The 25,953-nt window shown below is 42.9% G+C and overlaps 2 protein-coding genes across 2 annotated transcripts; both read left to right on the top strand.

The window, feature by feature from the left end:
• The first annotated feature begins 5,245 nt into the window (after positions 1–5,245).
• Positions 5,246–8,917, top strand: LOC136537291 (protein ENHANCED DOWNY MILDEW 2-like). The gene is made up of 7 exons (XM_066529317.1): positions 5,246–5,302; positions 6,811–6,857; positions 7,222–7,315; positions 7,405–7,512; positions 7,962–8,194; positions 8,292–8,389; positions 8,500–8,917. Exons 1-7 carry the CDS (start codon positions 5,246–5,248, stop codon positions 8,724–8,726), a joined length of 864 nt encoding a protein of 287 aa, XP_066385414.1. The 3' UTR covers positions 8,727–8,917.
• Positions 8,918–10,067: 1,150 nt separating this feature from the next.
• On the top strand, positions 10,068–15,318 carry LOC136540192 (SH3 domain-containing protein 1-like). Its single transcript, XM_066532199.1, has 11 exons — positions 10,068–10,475; positions 10,918–11,034; positions 11,130–11,199; positions 11,289–11,437; positions 11,576–11,677; positions 11,752–11,952; positions 13,222–13,284; positions 13,396–13,572; positions 14,161–14,235; positions 14,533–15,062; positions 15,145–15,318. Exons 1-10 carry the CDS (start codon positions 10,416–10,418, stop codon positions 14,629–14,631), a joined length of 1,113 nt encoding a protein of 370 aa, XP_066388296.1. The 5' UTR covers positions 10,068–10,415; the 3' UTR covers positions 14,632–15,062; positions 15,145–15,318.
• The last annotated feature ends 10,635 nt before the right edge of the window (positions 15,319–25,953 follow it).

Raw genomic sequence — 25,953 nt, 5'->3', positions numbered from 1 at the left:
GATGCCGCCTAGAGGGGGGTGAATAGGCGTTTCTAAAAATAAACACCTTTAAATGCGGAAACAATTAGAAAAGGAAGTTTCCAAAATAGAAAGTCTAAATTAAGAGTAATACCACCCCTCATAAGTTAACCACAGAGTAAGCAAGGTATAAAGAATATATCTAGAAGCTATAACCCTGCAACATAAAGTTAGAACAGAGCATAAATATTTTTAGCACAAGTATGAAATACCAGACGTGTTCGGTATGCACGGTTTCTATAGAGCAGCCCCAAACTTGCTCCTTTCAATTTCTATCTTCAAACCAAACTGTAGGCACCTACTAGAGATGACAATATACACAGAGAGCTTGCACAAAAGCTGGAGCAACACAAATATCAAATGAAATGCGAATTGAGACACGATATTTGTTTTATCGAAGTTCGAACTCGTTCGAGTCCTACTCTCCATTGAGGAGGCTATGGATGACCCAGCGAAGGTCAGCCCTAGAGGGTACCATGAAGGTCACTCTAGCCGAAGTCTTTTCCAACTCCTTTTTCTCCTTCCACTAGCTGATTCCGAGACAGCGAAATCGACCGATACAAACTTTCTAAGGCACACCACAATCTCTCAGGTGCTCTCTGGTGACGCCTAACCGTCTAGGACTAAAGAGTCCAAGAGTAACAAATGCAAATCATAAGATTGACAATATGCACAAGTGCTCAAGTGGTGGCTTGCTCTCTTTTTCAAATTCTCTCTAAACCCACAAATGGATTTTGCGATTTGGATCACATACTCACTAAGAGAGAGTTTTGAAGAGTTGGCAAGGCTCAAAAATATGTATGTGTATCAGCAGAATTAGCAGCCTCCAAAGGTGGAGGCTTCGGGGTATTTATAGCCCCCTTGGAAAAACTAGCCATTTTATAGCCGTTGCCATACCGGACACGTCCGGTGTATGACTTATACTGCCCCAACGGTAACTAAGTTATAGTGACAATGTGAGGCATCGAAACTATCGATGAATGCCGGAACTCCTGACCGTCAGAACTCCCGACTCACGTCGAAACTTCCAACCCTCAGCATATTTAAAAACAAAGTAACTGAGTTGAAGTTTGTGAGGTGTCGGAACTCCCGACGCATGCCGGAACTTCTGACCGTCGGAACTCCCGACTCACGTCAGAACTCTTGACCCTCAAGGCCTTTGAAAACTAGTCGTTAACCTCTGGTCATCCATACGACTAGGACAATGAACCATCTAAGTCAGTTAAGCATGAGACATCGGAATTCCCAACCATCGGAACTCCCGACAAACTAACCTGAAAACAACAAGAATTTTATCGTGGCTGGGCACATACCGGACACGTCCGGTATCAATACTGGACAGGTATTGCCAGATCAGCAAAACACAGGTTAGCTCTTTTGTCTCTCAAATACTCAAAACTTACATGGGTTGGCTTGAGCACTTATGAAACATTATCTATCAACATGATGCATCCCTCTTAATAGTATGACATTCCTATTAACTCAAATTTAAAAGTATAACAAATTTAAACCTTTTGAGTTGATCTCTTTCAACCGAAGCCGTGTATTCCAATCTTCATCAAGTGAGGGTGTCAACATGTCAACTTTGATCTTTTCACTTGAGAATAGCCATCTTGAGCACGTGACTTGATTCCATTCATCAAATTCTTGAATAATCCCAAATGTATCAAGTCACTTCCATCAAACACTCCAATAGTGATTTGATCCTTCACATTAACATGACCATCATAGCTTGATTAGTACCTCAACTAAATGCAAGTACTTCCTTCTTCACCCTAGCTAGGTTCTTCCGCCGCCAAGCCATCGCTTGCCCTTCACCCTTGCTTAGTACCTCGAAGCCTTTCCTTGCTATCTTTACCATCTCAAGCCATCAAGTCACATCTTGTGTTGAATCATCCATTTATTTGTATTGTTATATTTTTATTTTAATTTAGCAAACTTCAAATATGAGACCATTCCATATGCAATCCCTCATGTCTCATTAATTAATTCTTACGAGCTTGCTTTCACACAGTATATGGAAATCCCACAATAAATAAGCCTTTGCATGAATTCCATTTGTATTGTTGTCTTATGCTTGAACTAGATTGTTTATACAACACATCATTTTGGCTTTCATTAAGTACCTGTGAGATAACCTATTACCTGTCCACACTTAGCAAACGGGTTAGACCTTTAATCACGTTTCCATTCAATCATCCAAAATCCACTAAAGGGCTAGATGCACTTTCAGTTGAACAGATTGTTCTGTACACTGGATTGGGAAGATCAGTTTCTAGGTTATCTCTTGCAGTGTGCTACTTCTAATGACTCTGACCACTGCCCCCTGATCCTTGGGCTATAGGATATCATTGGCTGCAAGAAAAGATTTCATTTTGAAGCTTTCTGGCGCTCTCTGGATGGTTTTCTAGAAGTAGTGAAGGATGCTTGGGACACTGTACAGCCTAGAACTCATCCACTTGATACCCTTGCTTTGAAACTCAAGGAAACTGCTAGAGGGTTATAGAGCTAGAGTCAGAAGAAATTTGGTCACTTCAAGTCCCAATTGCTTCTGGCAAAAGAAATCGTCCACCAACTTGATATTGCTCAAGAAAGCAGGCCTCTTCAACCTAATGAATTATGGCTACATAATAATCTCAAGAAGCATTCACTAGCGCTATCTTCCCTGTTGAGAACAATATCAAGACTCAGGTCCAGGATAAATTGGCTAAAGGATGGGGATGCCAACACAAGGCTTTTTCATCAACATGCAAGATATAGAAAAAAGAAGAATTTCATCCCCAAATTGCATGTTGGAGATCAGGTTATCACAAAGCATGAGGATAAGGTAGCTGTTGTTCTAGATTTTTATGAGAGTCTCATTGGGATTGAGTGCGCTAGAGGGAGAACTATCAATCTGGACACCCTTGGTAGCCCCGGCTTTGATCTTGAAGCTTTGGATTTGCCTTTTTCAGAAGAAGTGTGGAACACCATAAAGGAGATGCCACCTGATAAGGCTCCTGGACTGGATGGGTTCACTGGTAGATTTTATAAAAGTTGTTGGACAGTTATCAAGAATGATGTGATGGCAGCAGTTCATTTTCTTTGGACTGGAAATTTTAGAAACCTCCAGAAACTGAATTCTACATACATTACTCTGATTCCAAAAAAGACTAATGTTGTTCAAGTCAAGGATTATAGGCCAATTAGCTTGGTTCACAGCTTCGCCAAACTTGTGACCAAAATCCTGGCTAATAGGCTTGCAAGTCGGCTGGATGAGATGGTGTCCTCCAATCAAAGTGCTTTCATCAAAAAAGGTTCATTCAAGATAATTTCATGATGGTCCAGCAGACAGTTAAATTCCTACACTCTCAAAAGCAGTCCAGAATTCTCCTGAAGCTTGACATTACCAAAGCTTTTGACTCAGTGTCTTGGGCCTTCCTTTTGGAGATGCTTAGAAAATTGGGTTCCGGTTCTCGCTGGTGTGACATGATTTGTGGCCTCTTATCATCTTCATCCACCCAAGTTCTCTTGAATGGCATCCCAGAAGAAGGTATTTTGCACAGAAGGGGACTGAGATAGGGAGATCCGCTATCTCCTATGCTCTTTATTCTTGTTGTGGATGTGTTAAATTAGATGTTCACAAGGGCTTCTGAAGTTGGGATGCTACAACCTTTATCCAGCACAGAATCTCCTTATATGCTGACTATGAGATGCTGGATTTCTAAAAATCTCCTTATATCCAGCACAAGGGCTTCTGAAAATCTGGCCCTCATTCAGAATCTGTTGCCCTGTGAGATGCTGGATTTCCCTTGCAAATATTTGGGTCTCCCCTTGACCATCAAGAAGCTGACTAAGGAGCAGGTCCAACCCATCATTGATAGAATTGCAGATCAGCTTCCTAGGTGGAAGGCTGATTTGATGACCCAAGTTGGTAGAGTTATTCAAGTGCAGTATGTTCTCACAGGAATCATGATTTATGTGGCCATGGCAACAGATCTCCCACCTTGGGCTTTCAAAGCCATTGACAAGATCAGAAGGGCCTTCCTGTGGAGAGGCCAAAAAGAGGCAAAGGGTGGTCACTGTCTCATTGCCTGGCCTAAAGTGTGCCGCTCCCGAGAACTAGGTGGTCTTGGGATTGCTGATCTGAAGGCTTTGAGTATCGCCTTAAAAGCACAATGGCCGTGGCTCAAGCGGAGTGAGCCCAACAAACCGTGGGCAAACCTAAGGCCTCATCTCTATGGTTGTAGTAACTGAAGTTGGAAATGGATCCAATACACTCTTTTGGGAGGACAAATGGTTAGATGGCAAAAGAATCTAGGACATCGCACCGGTATATGCATTGGTTCCTAAAAGGTCCAAGTAGACGTACTGTGTTGGAAGCATTCACTGGGGAAAATGGACAGAGGACATACAAGGTGAGATCAGTTCAACTACCTTGATTCAGTATCTTGAACTTCGGGATATCCTGAATGGTGTGGAGCTAAATGAGGAAATTCCTAATAAGCACATCTGGAGGCTATCTACTTCAGGAAAATATACAGCAAAGAGCGCCTATGATACGCTTTTTCAGGGTGCAATCTTCTTTGAACCTTATGAGAGAATCTGGAAATCCTAGGCCCCCCCCCAAATGCAAATTTTTCATGTGGCTTGTCGCTCATAATAGATGTTGGACAGCGGACAGATTGGCAAAGAGGGGGCTCCCTCATCCAGATCAGTGCCTTCTATGTGATCAAGAGGAGGAAGACATTCAACATCTTCTTGTGGGCTGTGTATTCTCAAGTGGTTCTCCCTCCTGTCGCGCTTTGGTTTTGTAGCACTTGCTCCTCAACCTTCTGACCAATCCTTTTGATAATTGGTGGAGAAAAGTTGATAGTGCTGCTAGTGGAGATTATAGGTTGGGTCCGAATTCCCTAGTCATTTTGGGAGCCTGGAGCATCTGGCGACATAGAAATGATTGTGTTTTTAATGGGGCAACCCCAAATGTTAACTTGGCTCTGGCTCTGGCTAGGGAAGAGGCTCATTGGTGGAGCCTAGCAGGAGCCAAGGGAATTTCCCTGCTCTCTGCTGGAGGATCAGTCTAATGGACTGTTGTAGGGTCGTCTTTTTGTCTTTCTTAACCGGTGATCCAGTGTCTATGTAGTGGTGTGTGGGGGAGGGGGTTCGGTTCTATGTATGACTCTATTTTTTTCTATTAATACAATGATACGCAGCTCTCCTGCGTGTTCGAGAGAAAAAAAAAACACCCATGAGGAAGGATCCTAATTTAAGTGCAAGAGATGATACCAAGAAGATGGGAATTGTGGTAAATTTTTATATCCTTTCTTTGCAGTTCTTGCATTTTTTCTATGATTAATACGTAAATAGATGTTAGATGTATTCGTACAACATGAAAGCCCTTTGTTTTGTTGCCATGATCTATGCAATACAAGCACTAAACTGAAATAATACAAATCATCACAATATGTTTCACCTAAAGTATTCTAAGGTTATCGTATCCACGAGGAAACATGGGATAAACAGTTGCTAGACTAATCTATGCATCTAATGAAGCTTTGTTAAGAGATAGGGTGCACAACATAAGGGTTTTAAAATAACAAAACAAGAGAAATATACAAGAAGGAAAGACATATCACATGATAGAAATAATATAGAAGACATAACCAATCAAGAATCCTTACCCGTAAATCTTCTATTTGTAATTCTAGATATAGAGCAATTTACATAAAGCAAAATGATATTTGAGCCATTGTAAACATTCAATCCCTTGACTATTGGTTGCCCTACACACTAGGCCCATGTTGATGGTTCAAAGGGTATGAGCATATCATCACTAAGTAATGGCATCTACCACATATAACAATGGTGATATTCTAAGCTAACATTAAACTAAGGATAACATAACTGGAATATATAGAAGATACATACGAGGATATTGGATCCTAAAGAGATTGCATGGCAAACAAGCATATTCATGATAGATTTGTATCTTTGACAATCAAGTATCTCACTCTAGAACTCCAACAAGATTCAACCTCGCAAAATGACTATATCAGCTAGCAAATTAAACCCAAGGAAACATGAAGATTCACAACAATCACAAAATAGGTTTGCCTATTTGGTGGCTCTCAACTCCCAATGTGTGATTTTGTTGATGATGAATTTATCCCATATTGTTGATAGTTGTAAGGAATCCCTTATTTATAGCTTAGGATAGTAGGGTTCAAATCTCAGCACGAGATTACATAATATCAGCCAGGGTGATTGACCTAGCTGTCCTTCCTTCATTATAGCACGATGCATGCCCAATCTTCTCCAATTTATTGTAGGTCAGTTAGGAGTCCTATAGAAGATTTCTATGAGTCTTACATGTGGTTCTTGATGTAACATATCTTCGGAAATGCCCAAGAGACAAGACCCACATTCTTGATTAATTTGCTCTAACTCTTCAATCTTCTCCAATTGATTGCAGTTGACTTATTCAGCTTGATGTAAATCTATTTGGAGTTGTGAACTCAAACTTAGTTTTTTTTGTTTGAGTTATTGAACCTTTTGTTAAGATCGTATGCATTTTCTTGTACTAAACTATTCTCGTCTACCCAGACTCCACTAATGAAAATTCTATGACACAATTTGAGTATTTGGATGCGTCTCGTAAATAAATTGAAGTTACTATGTAAATAAATTGATAATCCACCTCCCTTCAAGGTTCATTTGTTTGATTGTTCAAGCTACATATTTTTTTAACAGTTTTAGACTCTTGTTGTTCATCAGGTTTTTAAGTTATATAACTTAGGTTGCTTGCTTGTACAGGACGATTATCTTTGTGCAATTTGTGATGATGGCGGTTTCTTGATATGGTAGGTATATTGTTCTATTTTTTTCTCCTAGGTATATAGTGATGTGGTTGCATTTCTTATGTTCCACCTTCAACATCTTTGCTATATGGATGGCCAGTCCCCAAATTGGTGGATCGTGTAATAATATTTATTAGTTGTATTTGATAAGCTGCTAAGAATTGTTAAACAAATGTATCATATTTCAAGCAGAAATACATTGACTTGCCATCTAGTCAGAAACGTATCACTGTGTATATCAATTTAGTTATTACCTCATTTTTCAACTAGATTGTATGGACACTAAGGTTATTGATATTGGAGTAAGCACTAATCACCTCAGCTATTCAATGATTAGTATATCCATGACTAATTTGATTTATTGTAGCTGTGATGGTAAATGTGGAAGGCTGTTCCATCCAAACAGTTCCCATGGTCAACATTCTAGTTGCAGAGGTCTTGAACTGAAGGATGACCAATGGGTGCTATTCCTTTGCCTAATGATTTGGTTTTCTTCTTGTTTTATTATGTCAACATAGCCTTTTAATGTCCATACGTATCAATGATGTAGGAATCGAAATCGTCCAACTTTATATGCAAGAACTGTGAGTATAAGAAGCACCAATGTTTTGTTTGTGGGAAGTTGGGATCCTCCGAGATGCCTCCAGGTTTGCCAGAGGTATGTCTATCAAGAAAAAAAAGACTAATATTTCATATAAGATGTTTCCTCTTCTATTCATGATGGGATATTTTTCTTGATTTTCACTATGAGTTTTATGTAACTGAGGATAAGTGAAAAGGATCGATGATGCAACACTACTCACGTCCAAAATTTGCTTATAGTCCAGGTCCTCATATGGAACGAGTCCACGTACAAGGTGCTATGCGTATACAAGCTCGTTCCATATAAGGAGCTGGGCCATAAGCAGATTTAGAGCTTAGGATGTTACAGAGGAATTTTATCTACATACAAGAGCTGAAATTGCTGGGAGTAGATAGAATGAAAGAGTGAACAATACCTTATTTCATATGTGCTCTGAATACTTAACAACGTTTTGCATATGCATATGTTAATCAAGATTGGTCATTTTCCTTCATTTTCTAACTTTTTTATTTACCTTTTATCAGGTTCTTAAATGTCAGAAGAAGTATCGTGGGCGCTTTTACCATCCTAATTGCCTTTTGAAGTACGATCGTAGTAAAAATCACCGGGACTTCGAGTGCCCTTTGCATGAATGTCATTCATGCAAGAATAAGGGAGGAACAATAATAACTAGGAAACAGACAGAAAAGGAGGAGGAAACATACTTGGTACAATGCAGGCGTTGTCCCGTGGCATACCACCGGAAGTGCTTGCCAAGGTACCGTATAGTTTGTGTACTTAGATACCGGGTGATATGGACATGTTGTTGATTTAAATGAATTTGTTTTCATTGACCGTTGGTACTTGTTTCACAGGGATATTTCCAATGTTGCTGACGATGAAGTCCAACGAACATTCAAGATTAAAGAACGATCTCAAGAACGATCTCGAGAACGATTGTTTTTCTATTGCAGGTACAAGTTTTTAGCCTTCCATCCTTACATGTCATCTAGGATCTGTTTCCTATGCCCCAACATGCGTTTCAGAATCAGTGATTTCTGCAAAAATGTATAATCATTTCCTGGAAACATGAGATGGTGGGAAAACTCAACAGTGCAACACGGGATCATCTGAAATTTCCAGAAAGCCCTGCTGTGTTCAAGTTTGATCTAAATGAGAAACTTCCTGAAGAAACTGAAGCACCTGAGCCTTACGCGAGTACCAGCTCTGCTCCCATGGAGTCCTCTGCATCTCGGCCTCCATTCCCATGTCAGCACCCAGCAGGCTACGGTGGCTGGCTGGATGACTGATCATTCATTACCTCCTCGTGTCCGTTTTCTAGAGAAAGGCGGGCGGTTCTGTGTCGATGAGAATTCTCAGGATAATGAAAACTGCTGAAGTGCTTCGCATCATAACCGGTAACGCTGTTTGTTGTCTGCTGCGTCATCTGCTGATGTAGTCAGTGGTGGGTTGTGACTGGTCAACGTATCAACAATGAACAATCTGGATACCATGACATTGGTTTCTTGCTTATATTTTATTTGTTTGGACCAAGACTTGAATTCATTATCAGCTTTCAGTAGACCTGCCGAGGAGCGTTTTCTGTCCAATTTTCAGCCGGTGCCTTCATGCCCTGCTACTTTGTGACTCCCATTTGTTTAGGACATTATTGTTTGCGACTGTTGGCTTGTGGAGGCATCCATCTTACTGCTTACAGGTATGCAATGCAATGCATCTTGACCAGCTCACTGAGGGCGACGGCCTGGTGGTTTGCTTGCAGGTGATTAGCTGGATTGTGTTGTTTAAGTCCCGGCAATTCAGTTTCTGTACATGCTCGTCGCTTTGCTGAAGCTGTTATCACTACAATGACCTGTCGTTCATGGAAAGGAACAAGCGAGCAACATCAGTGGACTGCCCATTGCAGAATTGCAACACGGCATGTCCAGTAAGTGATGCTTGCATCACAGAGCATTCACTTGAGACAACATGAACGTCCCGCTATTCTAGAGATCAGATGAGATGAGGGAGTAGCCTTACCCTGCAGGTCCCAGGCGAAAGCGACCGGGGTAAAAACAATAAAAAAAAAACACCACGCGTTTATCTCCGGTGATGAAGATGCGGCTGGAGTTAACGCAGGACTGTGAGAGACGGCAAGCGGGGGAGGGGTGGTAAGCATGAGCGGTGCTTTTGGTGCAGCCTTCGTGCCGTTGTCTCCGGTCACAGTCTCGGGACGGGACGGGGGACGCCACCAACTCTACGCCTCCGCAACCGCCACTTTCGGTTCATTCGTTCCTACGCTTACGGCGCTGCCTCGCCATGGGCGTGCGAGCGCGATATCTCCCTGATTCGATCGTTGATCTCATATTCTCCTTGCCTTTTTTAACCGCGATTACGTCTGCTACAGCTTGCGAACATTCAACTTTTGGAGTTCTCCCGTTTCGCCACGACGGGCGCCGACCGCCGACCACACGCCAAATCCAACGCCGTGACCACGGCATCGCCGCTCCCTCTCCCCTCCCCTGGCCGCCGCGACCGCGTGCACTTTCCCTGAACTTTTCACCCTGCCTTTTACCCTTTGCCAGGCGCGCCGCGCGCGACAACGGCAGCAACCGCTACAGCGAAGCAGGCAAGGCAGGCAGACCCCTCCTCACCCACCCCACCACACCCCACTACACCACCACCGCTCTCACACCGGAACAAAACGCGGAGTGGCCGCGCAGGATCGCCTTCCTAGCTTCCTGCTACTATTCCCCCGTCTCCGCACTATCGGCGAACCGATGCGCTGTTGGCTGTCGCGTGGCGCCTGTGGCGCCTACTTGGTACAGGCTCGGCCACCGTCCCCCGCAACAGCCGTTTTCTAGCTGCTTCCCGCTGGTTCGCGGCCGCCGTCCAGGGCGTCTGAGCGAGTGGTAACCCTGCCTTTTTTGTTCCTGGGGTATTCCTCAGCTCGCACCGCTGTCGCTTCCCCCAATCCAATCCTCCGTAACCGATCGGCGCGGATGGAGGCGCTGAAGAAGCAGGCCAGCAAGCTCCGGGAGCACGTCGCCAAGCAGCAGCAGGTACGGGTTCCTGGTTCCCCTCTGAGTTCGAGCAATTCTGCTCCGCACCGATCAAGCGGGCGTGGCCGGATGCGCGGCGAGGGCGCGGGATTTGAGCAGACCCTGGGAAGAACGTATATATCGTGCTCTTGTTGACGTGCTTGCTCACGTAGTTGATTACTTCTGCTAAACTAGTTCTAGTTTTGGGATTTCGAGCTCCTAGATGTTGTGTTTTGGGTTGGGAGAGCAGGAGCAATTGGAACAGGAAGCAACTGAATTGTGTATTGCCAGCCTGCTTCTGGTTGAGTATGAGCACTGCCCAATTGCCCAATTCTTGAAGTTCCTGTGGCTGCTGATTTGTTCTGCAGCTGAGGCTTACTTCATTAATTCGCATAGACTGTAAGCCTTTCCCTTTCCTTGCCTGTGTGGCCTCCTTGAGAGAGAATTATGTGTCATGATGCAGGCGGTTCTCAAGCAGTTCAGTACGCGATATAATCAAGATCCTTCTCTTGTTGATGAAGCGGAGCTTGAGTGCCACCAGAATCTCCAAAGGCTTTACAGTACTACAAGAGCAGCTAAGGTCTGAGTTAACTTCAGCTTATCACATGCCTCACAACAAATACTAGCCTAGCTGATTGTTTAAAGGTTCTCTCGGCAAAAACTCTTGTTCTGTAGCATTTCCAGCGAAATATTGTACGAGGGGTGGAAGGTTTCATTGCGGTTAGCACCAAACAGATGGAGATAGGTGAGTTTTGGTATTAGTTTTTTCTGCTATATCTGTGTGCTTCCTTATATCTTGGGATATTTTGTAATCGTGGTACGATGTTTCTGTAGTGAAAAAACTAGCTGAGGATTGTTGTAAATATGGAAACGACAATCAACATTTTGGTTTTGCTCTTGCAAGGGCATCTGAGGAGTTCGGTAAATCTCATAAACAAATAGAGAAAGAGCGGGAGGATCTTCTTAAAAGTCTTGGAGAGCAGGTGATGAAAAATTTTCACTTATTGATAGAATTTTTAGGGTTGTGAATGCTCTTTAATCCTTGAAGTAGCCTAGATCATCTAAGTTGATATATCTTTGATGTTAACTTTAGCTTATTGGCTTTATTGACAATTTTACAGGTTTTTGAGCCTCTCCGAGAAATGATAATGAGTGCTCCTCTTGAAGATGCTCGATTGCTAACTTACCGCTATCAACGGATCAGACAGGACATGGAGTCTCAGGTAAGGAGTCATAAAAAATATTTTTTTCCCTACAGAGACAAGTGGCAGCTACTAATTGTGAATTATTTTATTAGATAGCTGATGTGATGAGAAAGCAACTTAAATCCAAGGAAAGTAGTGGTAACACAGATAACTCTGTGAAACTGCAACATGCAGAATCGAAATTATCAGATCTTCGAACTACACTGGCAGCATTAGGAAGAGAAGCAACTGCAGCTATGGAGGCTGTAGAGGCTCAGCAACAGCAAGTAACGTACGGACGTCTCCTTGCAATGGTATGATTTGGCTCGGCATATTCATATATTAAGTGAAAGCACCTGATCCATTTTCGCAGTGATTAGGATCTCCTGTATACAACCACTCAATCCTCTCAAGCCTTTCCGTCTCAACAACCTGCACTTAATTGCTAGATTTCACATTTCTAAAGATTAGCCATCCTTGGTACTATTTTCAGCATATTTCTTATATAGTTATCTATGATTCTTCTTGTGCTACATGTTCAGACCGGGGTTGGGGGTTGACCCCATCCTCAGTGTTCATTCTAGAAATTTGATTAACAAACCATCCCTTGTTTTGGAAGAGTAGAATTGGGATTTTTGTATTTAAACCTGTAACACAGGGTTGTCTAATCTAGGGTCTGTTTGGTACAGCTTATAAGCTGCTTGTGGCCAAAATAAGCTGAGACTAAGAGCATCTCCAAGAGTTTACAAAACTCACTAAAACGCTCTCCAACAACTCCTTATCTCAACTACCAATCTTTCCGCACTTGGGAAAATAAGCTGAGACTAAGAGCATCTCCAAGAGTGTATCGATCGGCCAATCTGGAGGTGGAAGGACGTGGGGAAGAATATGGAGTAAGGACAGGGTTCACAATGCAAATGCAAAAGAGAAAAAAGAAAGTATAAATATGGTTGTGGTGATTTGGAAGTAGTTCGAGATTCCTGATGCAAAATTGTCTTCTACCTTTTAGGAGCGAGATTTTCGAAAAGGTTGGAGGAACCCAACAAATGTGCTCCCAACTTTTTGTAGCCACTTGAAGAAACTTATTGATCTACCAATTGTTTTTTTAGAAACTCTTGGAGATGCTCTAAAAGCCAAATGGCATGTTTTTTACAGCTTTTTCTAGCCACGCTTGTCCCCACAGCACCCAAAGCTGGGTCAGAGACCGCGCTTTTGCTTTATTTGTTCAGCTTGTCAGATAAGCGCTTTTTTTACCGCTCTACCAAACAGGGTCCTAATCCCCTTTGATTAACTGTCTTCAAATGGCATAGGAGTAGTAGAATTTGCATGTGTTAACTAAAAGTTTTGGAACTTCTTGAACAAAGAATCAACATTTCTCTTGCTGCGGTTATTCGTTCCAACTTTGTGTTTCAAATTCCTGAATTCCCAGACAAATAGTTCCAGTATTGCCATGTGCTGCTGTGTTTGCAAACCTGTGCAGGCTTCTGTTACTTTGACTTGAAGAATGTCTATCACTCATCTGCATTAAGTTTCTTGGATAAAGAGTTAGATGGCTCTTGACAACCCTTAGTCTATGCTTACAGGTTGATGCTGAGAGGACATATCATCAAAATGCTGCTGATATTCTGAATAAACTCCATGATGAGGTGCACAACTGGCCCAGAAAGATGTGCTTTTTCACCTGTATAGCTAGTTTGCATTGTCTTAAACCTTGATACGCTGAAGATCATTATGTTTCATTTTTCGCTTATGCGCAGATGCTCTATGCAAAGCATCATAATGGGTCAGAAAACCATTACGGTGAACAGTTATCAGAGCCTGAATCAGATACAGGCCCAGCACAAGTGCACTCACATAGCACATCTGAAGATCCAGTATTAACTAAACCTAGCGAATCCACAGGAAATAGTCAGGAGGTGCAATTTCTGGGGGAGGTATGACTGTTTTTGGCCCTGCATGCTGTGAATATTATTGTACATAAATGCATTAGTTTTTAGGATGTGTTTGCTCTAAGCTCGGCACTTTTCAATATACTATGCTTAGAATTTCCATGGTCCACCTTCTGTCTGGCATGAGTTTTATCCTATCTTCTGTTAAATATTTTAGATAATCTGATGGAGCTTTTTGGAAGTGCCATGTAATTTGGAACTTCTCTGCTGGTTACTTTTAAATTAAATTATAAATATATTATCCTACAATATAGTGTTTTAATGGCTAATTTTATGCATACATGATTTGAATTTCCTCATTCTCCAGTCCCATTTATTATTGCATGAGAAGTCCTGAAATTATGTGAACTCTGTATTGGGTATATGACTAGTCTGAAATTATTGGAGTTTTATTTCTGATCCCAGCACCTAATTTAAATGAATAATGGATTTGATTGGTGAATGGATCTTCAACAAAGCTTGACGATTCACAAGTGCTGAAAATAGTTATTGGGTACAATTAGTCTGCGATGCTGAACATAACAGCACATTATTCTATTAGCTCAGGATTTTTTTTACTTGCTTTTTGGGCAGGTTATTCATCCATTCGATGCTCAGGCTGATGGTGAGCTCAGTCTTGTGGTGGGTGAATATGTTGTGGTCCGCCAGGTACATGGTTTGCTTTATTTGTTGACAATTAAGTTTTATCGAGGTTGTGGGATACCTCATGGCCAAGTGGGGACAATAAATAATACAAATTCATAGCTCCCCACTAAATAATCTATAGTAATAATTCATAAGGCAGCATCCTATTGTGTAGTGCTGTAACTGTAACTAACCACTGTATCTTTTAGAAAACGAACAGATGCGAGACAGCTTATAATTGTCCTGTTCGTCGTCTTTTAATTCTCTGGGAGATATGGAGGGGGCCGGAATGCTGACTAAGCACATTGTCTTTCTTCACAGGTGGCAGCAAACGGTTGGTCTGAAGGTGAATGCAAGGGAAAGGCTGGCTGGTTCCCATCTGCCTATGTAGAGCAGAGGGACAAAGCCCCGGCAAGGTGATAGAGCCTGGACTTCTGACTACCTGATCCATCTCGTACTTATGGTTGCTGACTTGCTGTCATGGTCCTTTTTCTACATTACTGTACATGACATGTCCCATGAGTGATTAGCGTTTCGTAGAACCTTTACCTTTCTGTGCAGATTATTGTTCTTCTAGGCTTTTCGTTGGTTGGTAACTGTATGTAAAATATAGTTTTGTCTGTTAGGATTTCCTTTTGTTATTATAACATTGTACAGAGCTATTGGTGTTGGTGATGAGATGCTGTCAACTTGCCCTTTATATTCGGACATCATGCGTCCTGCCAAATTTATGCTAACTAATGATTTCATAACAGTGAGACTGGCACTGCTGCCTGTGGTTATGGTACGAAAACTGTAGACATAGAAGCAGAATATGATCGATGCTTTCTTCAGAAAATTTGTGCAGGTAGGTGTTACCGGTCTGAAACTAACCTTGTTCTTCTATATGGAGCTCGGAGGCTATTAACCTCCTGTAAATTTTTGTACAGGTAGATCTAACGAGAGAGAATTTGCTCTAGATACATATTGAATGGTGCGTCGTTGTCCGGAACAGAAATAGAATAGGCAAAGGACGCAATTGAAGCGACCTGTACATCTGACTGGGCAAAAGAAGCTTGGTGGTTGGATCCTTCGACCCAACTTTATCCGAAGTCTGAACCTCAACTGGCACAGAAACCCCTGTTCCCCCCCCCCCCCCCCCTCATCGGTCACCACCGCTTTGCCCGACTCTGCAGGAGCTGAATTTATGGAGCCAAGACTCACATCTCTTCTGCTGCCGTGCCGGTCTGGCGTAGCCGAGCACGAGGAGGCCGGCAGGCCGCGGTTGTTTTCTGCCGCGGCACCCGGCACGCACATGGAGCCCGGAAAGCTCACAGCTCCAGCCCTCGCGGATGGAGACGCTTCATCGGCGAGGTGAGGGCGAGAGACGGCATGGGGCTCGGCACGCAGGCATCGTCATTGCGCAAGTGGGGCGCTGTGGTGTCCATGGATTGATGGCTTTGCGATTCAGCGTTTCCCCGCTCACCGGTCTGCTGAGGCCGTTGGGGCCTCGCGCAGTTATGATGGCTGTCTGACTCAGCGGCGTCTCTCGTTTCGATCGAAGAAGCAGCGAAAAAAAGTCGTGGATGCTGGAGACCTGCCAGTGATCCCCATTCAGCCTTGTCTGATCTAGCCGGTGTTGGATGGTAGTGACATGTTTCTCTCCCTCTCGCTAGGCATTGGCTCAGCATTCATCAATGCTACTGTGCCAGAAAAGGAGAATTAGAGGGATCTGACTATCAGTTTGTGCTTAACCTTTCTCACGTACTTACTCCATGCATCAACATATATAATATGGGCTTGGCCCATATAATATTTAATAAATTAAATAAAACTCTATGATACGTAACATTAAGCGTTGTATGGTTTAATATCATACGGTATTTTGACTGAACGTTGACTCAGCTTATATGGTTGGAAATTATTCATCTTAATTGAGAAGCTGAGAAAAGGACATAGGCGTGCCGCGCGCGCCGCCGCCGCCGCCGGCCGGGCCGGGCCGCGGGCGTGGCCAGTCTTTTGCCACTTAATCCACATAATCACGGGAGTTACTCTGTTTGATGGTGGAGGCGAACTGCTTACGTCAGTTACCGTCCTTTTCGCTTCCGTTTCTCCGTCTCCTGGGATTCTCCGCTGCCTTTCTCCCTTCCCGTCGCAGCCATATATCTGTAGTCCTCCGTCAGTTACCGTCATTTCCGCTTCCGTTTCTCCGTCTCCTGGGACTCTCCGCTGTCTTTCTCCCTTCCCGTCGCAGCCATATATCCGTAGTCCTCCGTCAGTCCAGATCTTCGTCTTCCGCAACCGCTCCCGAGAGAAACCACATCTCAGCAGCACTCTGGCTTTCCCGTCCCGTACCTCTACGCGCACGGAGTAGCGGGAGAGCAGGTGCCTCCTGAACCCTCGTCCGCCTGAGAACCTTGCACGGGGTGTGCGGCGATTATGTTTTTGGGGAGCGAGGTGATGATCGCTCTCGGAACCCGTCTTCTTTTCGGTGATTGCCTACGGAACAGCAAGGCGTCTTCTTTCTGGTGATCCGTTCGTGGGACTGCACTGCGAACATCGTCCTGCATCGACTGTGGTCCGTGAATTCGAGCAACGCACTATGTCGACTAGTGCGAATGGAGCCTCCGATGCCCTCGGCATGGGACCCTCCGCTGGGTACAATCTAATCTCTGTGATTACTGTACTTTGTGCTTTTACTGTATGTCATCTCTGCATGCTGTAGCGTTCGTTAGAGATATACACATGCACATATGTGCCGTCACGAACCTACTGATGTTATATTTCTAGATTAAATTGACAATGAAAATGCCTAATTATCTAATAATAAAAAAACCTAATGTTAGGCAATTTTCTGTCGGTGGTTTTGCTGCTGTTTTGAAGCCAAATAATTTTAATGGCAAGAATTTCATGATATGACGTGCTAAGATGGTATTGTGGTTGACTGCGATGAACTGCTATCACGCCGCACAGGGGAAGCCTGAACAGTTTACTCCTGAGGAGGAGCAAAAGTTCTTAGCTACCGATAACCTGTTTCGAGGCGCCGTGATTAGTGCACTTCATCCCAAGTATGAGAAAAACTACATATCTTGCACATCAGGCAAAGAGTTATGGGATGCTCTTAAGGCAAAGTTTGGAGTTTCTGATGTTGGTAGTGAACTGTACCTTATGGAGCAGCTGTACGACTACAAAATGGTTGAAAACCGTTCTGTAGTCGAATAGGCTCATGAGATACATGCGCTAGCCAAAGAACTAGAACATTTCTCATGTTTGTTGCCCGACAAATTTGTGACCGATGGTATAAACGCTAAGCCGCCACCTTTTTTTAGGGATTTTGCTACTTCTCTAAAACACAAGAGATAAGAGTTTAGCGTGGCTGAGCTTATTGGATCTCTTGATGTTGAGGAGAGGGCGAGAGCAAAAGACAACCGTGGAAAAAGAGTTGAGTCTTCCACTACCAATATGGTGCAGAAGAAAAACTCATTTGTATCCCGTAATAAAAAGGAGAAGAACATGCAAGAGAACAACAATGCAAAGTCTAAGCAAACTGCACAGTTTAAGAAGAAAAACAAGAAAAGTGGAGGTTGCTTTGTTTGCGGGAGTGATGAGCATTGGGCAAGTGCGTGCCCAGATCGCAAATATAAGCAAGAAAAGAAATCAGCAAATGTGATGATTAGCGAGACTGGAGGAGGAACATCTGGGTATGGTAATTCTTTACCTTTTGTTCTTTCAGTTTGTCTTTCACCTGAGTGGTGGATGGATGGCTGTGCTAATATCCATGTGTGTGCTGATGTTTCTTTGTTTACTTCCTATCAAGCCAGCAGGACTGGAGCCTTGCTGATGGGAAACGGTTCACATGCGCATGTTCTTGGTGCTGGTACGGTCGTTCTGAAGTTTACTTCGAAAAAGACGGTGCTATTAAAGAACGTGCAGCATGTCCCCTCCATCAAGAAGAATCTTGTTAGCGCTTCTCAGATGTGTCGCGATGGCTTTAAAATTATGCTTGAGTCCAATAAGTGTGTTGTGTCGAGACATGAAACATTTGTTGGAAAAGGTTATGATTGCGGAGGCTTGTTCCGCTTATCTTTGCTTGATGATGTGTGTAATAAAGTGGTGAACAATGTTAATGTTTCGGATGAGTCGAATATATGGCATTCACGACTTTGTCATATTAATTCTGGTTGCCTCACGCGGCTTATAAATCTGAATTTAATCCCAAAATTTAACTTAGTCAAAGATTCTAAGTGATAGGTGTGTGTGCAATCGAAGTAACCGCGCAAGCCTCACAAGGCTGCTGAGGCGAGAAACTTGGCACCATTAGAACTCGTTCATTCTGATTTATGCGAAATGAATGACGAATTGACTAAAGGCGGTAGACGATACTTCATGACATTTATAGATGATTGTACTAGATTTTGCTACGTGTATTTATTGAAAACTAAAGATGAAGCGTTGCATTATTTTAAAGTCTATAAAGCTGAGGTAGAAAATCAACTTGAGAAGAAAATCAAGCGTTTGCGGTCCAATCGCGGGGGAGAATATTTCTCAAATGAACTTTCTGAGTTTTGCCCAGTGCATGGAATTATTCATGAGAGGACGCCACCATACTCACCACAGTCCAATGGGATTGCAGAGAGAAAGATCCGCACTCTAACTGATTTGGTTAATGCCATGTTAGAGACTGCGGGATAATCTAAGGAATGGTGGGGTGAGGCCATATTGACAGCGTGTCATGTCCTGAATAGAGTGCCCACCAAGAACAAAGAAATTACACCATTCGAGGAATAGGAGAAGAAGAGATTAAATCTCTCTTACCTGCGAACTTGGGGTTGTTTGGCAAAGGTGAATGTGCCAATAAACAAAAAGCGAAAGCTTGGACCAAAGACTGTTGATTATGTTTTTCTTGGTTATGCTATTCACAGCATGGGTTATAGATTTTTAATTATAAATTCTAGTGTTTTTGAGATGGCTGTTAATACAATCATGAAATCTAGAGATGCTACATTTTTTTTAAAATGAGTTTCCCATGAAAAATACACCTAGCACGAGTGGTCATGAATTTAAAATTTCCCATGAACATGAAAATTTTACTCTGATAGAACAAATTGAGGAACCCTATATGCAAAATCCTGATGAGGATGATACTATAGTCGCTAGAAAGAGTAAGAGACAGAGGACTGCAAAGTCTTTTGGTAAAGACTATATTGTGTACCTTGTGGATGATACACCAACAACCATTGAAGAGGCATATTCCTCTCCTGATGCTGACTTATGGAAGGAAGCAGTACGGAGTAAGATGAATTCTGTTATGTCTAAAGGAACTTAGGAAATAGTTGATCGTCCCTATGGGTGCAAGCCTATAGGGTGTAAATGGGTGTTCAAAAAAAAGCTTAGGCCTGATGGTACTATCGAGAGGTAAAAGGCAAGGCTTGTGGCCAAGGGTTATACTCAAAAGGAAGGTGAGGATTTCTTTAATACTTATTCACCGGTTGCTCGATTGACCACAATTCGAGTTTTGCTTTCCCTGGCAACCTCTTATGGTCTTATCGTTCATCAAATGGACGTTAAGATAGCTTTCCTAAACGGAGAGTTGGAGGAGGAGATCTATATGGATCAGCCGGATGGGTTTGTAGCAAATGGTTAAGAAAGCAAGGTGTGTAAATTATTAAAGTCATTATATGGTCTGAAACAAGCTCCTAAGCAGTGGCATGAGAAGTTCGACAGAACTTTAACATCTGCTGGCTTTGTTGTGAATGAAACTGACAAATGTGTGTACTATCGGTATGGTGGGGGTGAAGGAGTCATTTTGTGCTTACATGTTGATGACATACTGATCTTTGGATCCAGCCTCAAATGTGATCGAGGAGGTGAAGGAATTTTTAACTATAATTTTGAGATGAAAGATTTGGGAGAGGCTGATGTTATTCTTAATATCAAGCTTCTGAGAGAAGGTGATGGTGGGGTAACTCTGTTATAATCCCACTGTGGAAAAGGTGCTGAGTCGCTTTGGGTTTAGTGATTGTGCACCTGCTCCTACACCTTATGACCCTTGTGTGCTATTAAGGAAAAATCGAAGAATAGCAAGGGATCAGTTGAGATATTCCCAGATCATTGGTTCGCTCATGTATCTTGCTAGTGCAACAAGGCCTGACATCTCATTTGTTGTGTGCAAGCTGAGCCGGTTTGTGTTAAACCCGGGAGATGATCACTGGCGTGCTCTTGAGAAAGTGATGCGCTATCTAAAGGGCACTATGAGCTATGGTATTCGTTATACCGGACATCCGAAAGTGCTGGAAGGCTATTGTGATGTCAACTGAATCTCTGATGCTAATGAGCTTTATGCCATAAGTGGATATGTGTTTTCGCTTAGAGGTGGCACTGTTTTCTGGAAGTCTTGCAAGCAGACTATCTTAACAAAGTCTACAATGGAAGCAGAATTCACAGCATTAGACACCACTGGCTCTGAGGCCGAGTGGCTTCGTGATCTCCTTATGGATTTACCGGTTGTTGAAAACCCCATACCGGCTATTTCTATGAACTGTGATAACCAGACTGTGATTACGAAGGTTAACAGTTCTAAGGATAATATGAAGTCCACAAGGCAAGTTAAGAGACGACTAAAATCTGTCAGAAAATTGAGAAACTCAAGAGTAATAGCGTTGGACTATGTTCACACGTTTAACAATCTGACATATCAATTCACTAAGGGTCTATCACGCAATGTGATACAAAGTGCATCGAGAGAGATGGGTTTGAGACCCACTTAAAAATTACTATAGTGGTAACCTGTTCTATGTGATCGGAGATCCCGTGAAGTAGGATGGTGAAACAAGTTAGTAGTAAATTATGAGAAAAGATCCTTAGCAAGACTCATCCGTGATGCATATCTTTCCTATCTGTAAGGCAGGTTGGTTTTTACCTTAATGTGTTTCAAGTGGCTTGCTAAAGCAAAGATGTTATCCTACATAACATCTTTTAAGGAACACACCTATATGAGTCAGACTGCTGGTCACAGTCTATGAGATTTGGGTGATCTCTAAATACTCATGAAAGGCACTGGAGTATGAGTTATATGCTTCAAATAGAGAGATGCCTTTTGCACCCAAGTATCAGCTAAGGACTTTAGTGACATTCAACTCACACAAAACTGGCAATTCAAGACCTAGTCCATTGTTCAGTTGTGACTGAGTGAAACTATTGCTCTAGATGGATGTTCAACTTAACAGTCTCCATCAAAACACTGGTATATAAAAGAAAGGCAATTTTTGCTGTGAGACATCGCGAAAACAACAAATTGGCTGCAACACACCGCCAACACTTGCTTTTGCTGAGTACCATTATGAAATCACGAATGTTTGCCAATGGACACCGCCTCCATTAAAATAAAGAAAAACAGCAATCGGGAGAGAGAAAGCATAGTAAAGAGACATTTTTACCCCTGCCGGCCTGAGTCCTATCATTTAGGTGGTCCGGTTGGACCAGCTCGGCTCGGCCCCGGTCGTCTTCTTCCTTCCCCCGTTCTCATTCTCGTCAGTCTCTCTCCCCATCCTCATTCCCCATCTCGACGAACCCTAGCTTCGAGCCATGGCATCGAGCTTGCATTCCACATCGTTCGGCGTGCCGCACCCAACTTCGCCGTCGCTCGACCCCTATAGAGACCAAGCTGGATTCTTGCCCTTAGTTCCTTGCCACAAGTGCGGAACCGTTTTCATCGGGCGCGTGTCGCAGAAGCCTGGCAGCAAGGGGAAGAGGTTTACAAGTGTCCACTGCTTGAGCATGTAAGTGGTCGTTGACTTCTGATCTGGTTTTGAGGAGATGCGCATTTTTTTTATTTTTCATCTCTTGTTTGCCAGACCGACTTTGCGTGTGGAGTGTACTACTTTGAGGAACAGTATATCAATTACTTGGTCACCAAAGGCGTTCTTCCTCGCGCTTGTAGTCAGGTTCGAGTTCAGGGTGCCATGGCGCTCGAGGTGATGAGGGAAGGCAATGACAAAGAGAAGGCCTGCCAAGGATTTGATGGCTGCCAAGATCTGTTGGAGACTGCAGTGATTCATCTCCAAGGTTCAGAGGCACTACTGAAGTCAGACTTGTGGCTGGAGACGGCGGCGCTGCGGGAGACTGGAGACGCCGCCGGCTAGGGTTGGATAGAGCATAGGGTTTGGTTCGACCAAGTAGTGGTCCGGCTCGACCAACAGGGTCTGGTTCGACCAAGGGGCAACGCTGGTTATTTTGGAATGTTTCTCTCTCCCGATTGCTGTTTTTCTTATTTTAATGGAGGCGGTGTCCACTGACAAACATTCGCGATTTCATAATGGTACTCAGCAAAAGCAAGTGTTGGCGGTGTGTTGCAGCCAATTTGTTGTTTTCGCGATGTCCCACAGCAAAAATTGCCTAAAAGAAATGTGGTTCTGAGACTACTTTGTTACATACCCTAAAGTTTGGTGGAGATTGTTGGATATAATATGGGCTTGGCCCATACAATATTTAATAAATCAAATAAAACTCTATGGTACGTAACATTAAGCGTTGTATGGTTTAATACCATACGAGATTTTGACTGAACGTTGACTCAGCTTATATGGTTGGAAATTATTCATCTTAATTGAGAAGCTGAGAAAAGGACATAGGCGTGCCATATGCGCGCGCGCGCCGCCGCCGCCACCGCCGACCGGGCCGTGGCCGCGGGCGCGGGCCGGGCCGAGCCTGTGGTCGTGGCGAGGCGTGGCGAGGCGAGGCGGCGCACTATGTCGACTAGTGCGAATGGAGCCTCCGATGCTCTCGACATGGGACCCGTGGTCGTGGCGAGGCGAGGCGGCGCACTATGTCGACTAGTGCGAATGGAGCCTCCGATGCCCTCGGCATGGGACCCTTCGCTGGGTATAATCTAATCTATGTGATTATTGTACTTTGCGCTTTTATTGTATTCATCTGTATGTCATCTCTGCATGTTGTAGCGTTCGTTAGAGATATACACATGCACATATATGCCGTCACGAATCTGCTGATATTATATTTCTGAATTAAATTGACAATAAAAATACCTAATTATCTAAAAATCTATCCTTATTAGAATCTAAAACTGCTAGCAGTGGTGAGTGGTCCATTTCTGTTCATGAGAAACCCAACGTTTGAACATCGAAAAAAAAAAGAGGCCCAGTATTGTTATTAGCAGTAGGCCAGTAGCTTTGCTTAAACAGAAACAACGGCTTCGGCTTGTAATCAAGCTGAAGCAGCAGTTCGGCAGGGTAAGATCAGGCTGCTGGCTTGGCAGATGGACAGGGGGCACGTAGAGAGGATACGACACCGAGTATGAGACAGCACAGCACAGCACAGCTCAGCTCAGCAACCTCTGGGACGCCTAGTCGCCTCGTCGGTCAGGGGTTCGGCCCCAGCTCCTCCTTCCGCTTAACGTACTAGGGTCTGCACCCGTAGAAGCGCCTTCGGCCTTCCAACATTTTTTCCTCTTTATTATTTATTACTTACGAGAACTCAAAACGGAAAAGCGGCCCGCCCATGGCATGAAAATTGCAGCGAAATAAGAATAAAACTTATATACAAGTGCAAATTATTAGTCGTGGAAAGATTATTTTGAACGTGTTACAATCTTCATGTGTGATTTTACATTACTTTCTATTAAAGTGTATTCATAAACTTCAATAATATTACGATATTATGGGAGTACCTTTCAAAACATATATAAATGTGGATTCTGTGTTTTCAAACTAAACAATATTAAAAGTTATTGATGATAATTAGTCCAACACCAGTGGGAATGTTGCTAGAGATTTGCAACAGTGAGTGAAACAAATCTCTCAAATTATCACAATTAACCCATGATCATATTGTCCATCCCTCACATTCCTCGAGGAATCACCACGAACTTTAAGAAAACTTCCTAATACATTCAAGGGTTTTAATAAGCATCAACTAACTTGTGCCATAAAAACATTAGAATTCTAAGATTTCGAACATTTGGATGCTAAGTTAAGAAGCTGGCTACAACTTCTTCGATGAGGTGAAGAGTCAAAGTTCAATATCTTTAGGTTTCTTTTGAGCTTCATTGAGCCTTTTGTCTTACAGATCACTATCATAAGTCACATGTGACATAAATATCTTATGATTCATAGGTCAAACAGAGAAAATCGCAGGTCGACGCCTAAGAAATGAGATAAAATGATTGTGTTGCAATGTAAATATGTTTCAACCCTTAATGGATGGGATGAGACATGATGAGATTTAGGCCTTATTTAGTTTCTCCCTCTAAAGTTTAGCCCCTGTCACATCGTATATTTTGACACATACATGGAGTATTAAATATAGACTAAAAAATAACTAACTGCACAGATTGCGACTACTTTACGAAATGAATTTTTTAAGCCTAATCAGTCCATGATTTGACAATGTGGTGCTACAGTAAACATGTGCTAATGATGTGTTAATTAGGCTTAATAAATTCGTCTCGCGGATTACTGAGGACTTGTGTAATTTGTTTTATTATTACTATCCGAACACTCCCGTGTAACACCCGATGTGACAGCCCTAAACTTTAACCCCTGGATTTAAACACCACCTTAGTATTGAGGTGAATGTGGGGGTGGAGAGGAACATACATTCGCTAGGCAACAAAGGAGATAATAGTGTTTAATCATGTTAAAAAACTTAGGCTACATCATCACACATTGAGTTTGTGACACGAAAAATATAAAACTAACACCAATCTTAGTCCAATTCAATTCCTACTTCGTTATAAAACCAAAGTGGCTCTACTTTTTTCTTTAATGTTGCACTTACAAAACCACAATAAAAAAAGAGACAAGTGTACCACGATAACAACGAAAAAGTCTACCCTAAAAAGAAGAGAGGAGATATGCAGGAGGTATGGTAGGAGGCACACATGTCGCGACTGAGGTTCTTAATTTTCAAGGAAATTAGGCCCTTTGCACTGTAAGCCGTAGAGGTTCAGTAAGAGAGTTGTCACCACTCATTTTTTGGTTGGGTCCGCCCCTACGTATCTATACGTAAGCACATCAGGAGATATATGTTTTTTTATATAAATGAGTAGTTCCTACCTCTGCAACGACATAGCGATAAGATATATATCTCTCTCTTATATATTGTGCATCCAAATATATATATAATATTTGGATACACAATATATAAGGGAGATAAATTAAGTCATTTTTAGAGAAGCATCTAATAAATTTTATGAGTGAGGCAGACGGACACTAAACCGAGTGGTTGGGCAATCTCGGCAGCACCCTGGCGTCCCAGGTTCGAACCCCACGGGTCGATCGCTGAGCGGAGGTAAAAAAAACCCTCCTGGCCCGCGTGTCCAAATCAAACGTCTAAAGACTGGCCTAACTCACGTGAGGGATGGTGCCGCTGTGTAAGGGCGGACCTAGAGGTTCGATGATTTTCTCGGTCTACGTGAGAAGTCTTTATACCGTAAGCACAATGCTTGACGGCGGTCTTCAACTTGCAGGCCGAATTTTTTTATAAATCTTATGAGCGAGGCGTATCCAATAATTCTGCACATATCCAAGAGGTAGAAATGAGACAAACCTTTTCACCAAACGAGCTAGGTTATGCAACACCCCCACACACCGGGTGCTCCCTCTCCTTCACGGGAGGAATCTCTCGCTTTCTCGCTCCCAACTGAGGTGTCATTTTTGGTCAGCATTGCCATACACGTACATGCGCCCCTGATTAATCTCAATCGATCCATTTAGCTACGAGAAAGAACAGAGAAAAAGGTGTGGG

The sequence above is a fragment of the Miscanthus floridulus genome, chromosome 2, assembly GCF_019320115.1.
Source record: "Miscanthus floridulus cultivar M001 chromosome 2, ASM1932011v1, whole genome shotgun sequence".
Lineage (NCBI taxonomy): Eukaryota > Viridiplantae > Streptophyta > Magnoliopsida > Poales > Poaceae > Miscanthus > Miscanthus floridulus.
The sequence above is the reverse complement of the archived record's forward strand: the minus strand, read 5'-3'. Positions and strand labels throughout refer to the sequence as shown.

What these genes read in the sequence shown, in the direction of transcription:
- LOC136537291 (XM_066529317.1), top strand. Translation starts at nt 5,246, where the DNA reads ATGAGGAAGGATCCTAATTTAAGTGCAAGAGATGATACCAAGAAGATG. An exon ending in TGCCTCCAGGTTTGCCAGAG is followed by an intron (nt 7,513 to 7,961) that starts GTATGTCTATCA and finishes ACCTTTTATCAG; the next exon opens with GTTCTTAAATGTCAGAAGAA. An exon ending in CACCGGAAGTGCTTGCCAAG is followed by an intron (nt 8,195 to 8,291) that starts GTACCGTATAGT and finishes CTTGTTTCACAG; the next exon opens with GGATATTTCCAATGTTGCTG.
- LOC136540192 (XM_066532199.1), top strand. Translation starts at nt 10,416, where the DNA reads ATGGAGGCGCTGAAGAAGCAGGCCAGCAAGCTCCGGGAGCACGTCGCC. An exon ending in TTAAAAGTCTTGGAGAGCAG is followed by an intron (nt 11,438 to 11,575) that starts GTGATGAAAAAT and finishes ACAATTTTACAG; the next exon opens with GTTTTTGAGCCTCTCCGAGA. An exon ending in GACAGGACATGGAGTCTCAG is followed by an intron (nt 11,678 to 11,751) that starts GTAAGGAGTCAT and finishes TTATTTTATTAG; the next exon opens with ATAGCTGATGTGATGAGAAA.